The sequence below is a fragment of the Equus asinus genome, chromosome 2 (genome assembly GCF_041296235.1).
Source record: "Equus asinus isolate D_3611 breed Donkey chromosome 2, EquAss-T2T_v2, whole genome shotgun sequence".
Classification (NCBI taxonomy): domain Eukaryota; kingdom Metazoa; phylum Chordata; class Mammalia; order Perissodactyla; family Equidae; genus Equus; species Equus asinus.
Genome location: NC_091791.1, coordinates 164,069,534 through 164,072,551, shown reverse-complemented (window position 1 = coordinate 164,072,551; position 3,018 = coordinate 164,069,534). Strand labels below are relative to the sequence as shown.

The 3,018-nt window shown below is 37.6% G+C and overlaps 1 protein-coding gene across 1 annotated transcript; it reads right to left on the bottom strand.

The window, feature by feature from the left end:
- Window positions 1-1,107: 1,107 nt before the first annotated feature.
- Window positions 1,108-2,417, bottom strand: LOC106833315 (olfactory receptor 11H7-like). Its single transcript, XM_014844520.3, has one exon. It carries the CDS (start codon window positions 2,050-2,052, stop codon window positions 1,108-1,110), a length of 945 nt encoding a protein of 314 aa, XP_014700006.1. The 5' UTR covers window positions 2,053-2,417.
- Between the last annotated feature and the right edge of the window lie 601 nt (window positions 2,418-3,018).

The window sequence follows — 3,018 nt, the reverse complement described above, 5'->3', positions numbered from 1 at the left end:
TTACTACACTGCCTCTGGTTACTCTAGTTTTGAGCTGGGAGAAGAGTAAAGGCAGAAAGGCTTTTCCTTGACTGTTGCCTTACGGGTTTGACAAAAGTCTGTATGTTGAATTTTCTCTCATAGAATGCTTTATATTTTTGGGAAGTGGGAACTGCCTAAACTTCAGTTCTCTGATGTGAGCAATGCTTCATTAGCTGGCTACTTATGACTTCGTTCTTCCTCTATTCTGGTGACTCACTCCATATAGACTCACTTTTGTGGTTGCCTTACCTCTTCAAGTAGCATTCTTGAGTAGAATCCCTTTCAAGATGGTCCAAGTTGGTTACCTTCCATGAGCTCTAACTAGGCCAAATGAGGGTATTCTAAATTTGTTCTATTATTAGTGGGAATTCAGTTTGCTCCTGTTATAGCCTATTTCTTCTGGTTTGCTGTCAGAGCCAGCTCAGCTACTGGATTTACATTATTTTCTATGTATGAATCAGGGACGATGTAGGTGTCCCTCAAGCTCCAGGCAACAAGGTTAAGATTCTGAGTGGTTCTCTTGATATGATCATCATTTTTCTTATGGTATTGCATACTAACAATGCACCAAAGATATTTTTACTCATGGCTTCTATCAAACTTCCAGCCTTCCCTTGTACACTGTTGCTGAGGATGAGATAAGAATTGTGAAACTGGGTTTACAATCTCTTAGTGTATCCACCATTGATGTGTGGAGTTTCCATCAAAAATACAAGACAGCAAGCATTTTATGTCTAATGTGTCTTTTTAACAAAGTGTTAGACAGCCATGTAAGCAAATAACCAATTTGATTCATATCTCTTAGAGTTGTGTAGACAGAGATTGTACATTGCAAAAGTTGAAACCTTTGTGGAATAAATATTAGATTCTTAAGAGTTATTTTTGCCATGTTTTGGGTGGCAATCTCTTCCTATGGGAACAGATTTATGAAACTAAAAGCACATCAAAATATGATTGAATACATGGTGGATTTTGCTTTGCACAAAGGGTCCATGCTGGTTGTGAATAAAGCCAAGTGACTTTGAATTGGAAGAAGATTATTCTTTCACTGGAAGAAAGAGAACCATTGGGTTTCACAAAACCTGTTCATGAGATTTGGATAATTCTCATTCTACAAAAGACTTGATGGAGGGCAAATTGCATATCCCTGTTGCGTAGGCTATAGATGAAGGGGTTTAAAACTGGTGTCACTACAGAGTATATCAGTGTGATGATCTTATGCATAGCAACTGAGTTGCCAGAGGTGGGACTCACATACATCACCATTATGGTTCCATAAAATAGAGACACCACAACTAAGTGGGATCCGCAGGTAGAGAAGGCCTTTTGCCACCCAGATGAAGAAGGAACCTGAAGCACAGCTCTGAGCACCAGGGTATAGGACCCAAGGATGTACATAATGGTGAGAATGATGATAAGAGAGCTCATAGAATAGAATACATACTGTATGATGGGTTTTGGGGCACAGGACAATGCCATCAGTGGGTCCACATCACACAGAAAGTGATCAATGATGTTGGGTCCACAAAAGGGTAGTTGGGAAATAAAGAAAATAGGAATTGAATATCCAAGGAAGCCAATTAGCCAGCAAAGAGACACCAGAGTGGCGCAGAGCTGCCCAGTCATGATGGAGGGATAGTGCAGTGGACGGCAGATGGCTAGGTACCGATCACAAGCCATGACACAGAGGAAGAAGCATTCTGTTGTGCCCAGGGAAAAGAAGAAGTAGAATTGTGTGAAGCAACCAGAAAAGGATATGGTCTTGGTTTTGGAAAGAAAATTGACCAGCATGTTGGGGACTGTACAGGTCACATACCAGATCTCCAGAAAGGAGAAGTTGGCCAGGAGCATGTACATAGGGGTATGAAGTCGGTGGTCCCACCTTACTGCACAAATGATGGCCATATTCCCAGTCAGAGTTAAGATGTAGACCAGCAAAATCATTAAGAAAAGAATGACCTGCATTTTCCAAGGACCAGGAAAGCCCAACAAGACAAACTGTGTCACAGTAGATATCCTTGAATTATTCATAGTCTCCAGACTGTGGAGAGAAGACAGGTAGATAATGCCAAGTCAGTTTGCTGCTGGGGCAAGTAGACATTTTCTTAGGACAAGGAGTTTGATTCATGCAGGCAAAAGTATTGAATATTCTAAAACAAGACTGAATATATCCTGCCCTATTCTGGATAAGCTGTTTGTCCCTGATTCTTTGTAAATGTGCAATTCCAGGCAGCTTGACTTTGTCAGTGGACAAAATCAGTTAAATTTTATCTTCATTTGATATAAAAAAAATCTTGAAATAGAGGTACAAATGGTTTGTCTTATGGTTTGTCTTATACCTAATTTTTTTTTCAGTGAAAGCTGTTCATATACAGCAGTTAGTGCTATTATCTTCAAAAATGAGGCAACACATACTATCATTTTAAAGTACATTTGAATCTGACAGTTTTTACATATTTGAATGGTTTGATCTTTGACTTTATATCTGATTCTCTCCCTTTGTCTCTCTCTCAAGGTATTTCTACCAGGAGAATTTATTTTCTGTCATTTTTTTTCCCAGGATACTAGAAGAAAATCAACAAAGATTTTCAGATAATAAACTTTTTATGTATCTTGTGATTGCCTATTTAAAGACATTTATATTGCACTATAGCTCATTTATAATTTGGTATTTAATCCTTTGTTTTTAACAATGAAAAGTCACTATTATTCACTCCCTGATGATTAATTTCACATGGCAATTTATCATGTTGTATACATTGAAAATATATGTCATTAAACATACCAGATATATTGGAGAAAGAAATTAAAATCACCAAGATGTTCTCTTCTAAAGCTCTTCTTACTGCTGCCACAAATTTCCTTTAAAATTCCTATTTGGAAGATTTTACTTTAATCTTTTAAAGAAGTAGCCACAATTTTCAAAATAACAGAACAGATGGGAATCAAAGATGTTTCAAAAATAATTATTTATCCATATTCCAAAATCTTCCCTTT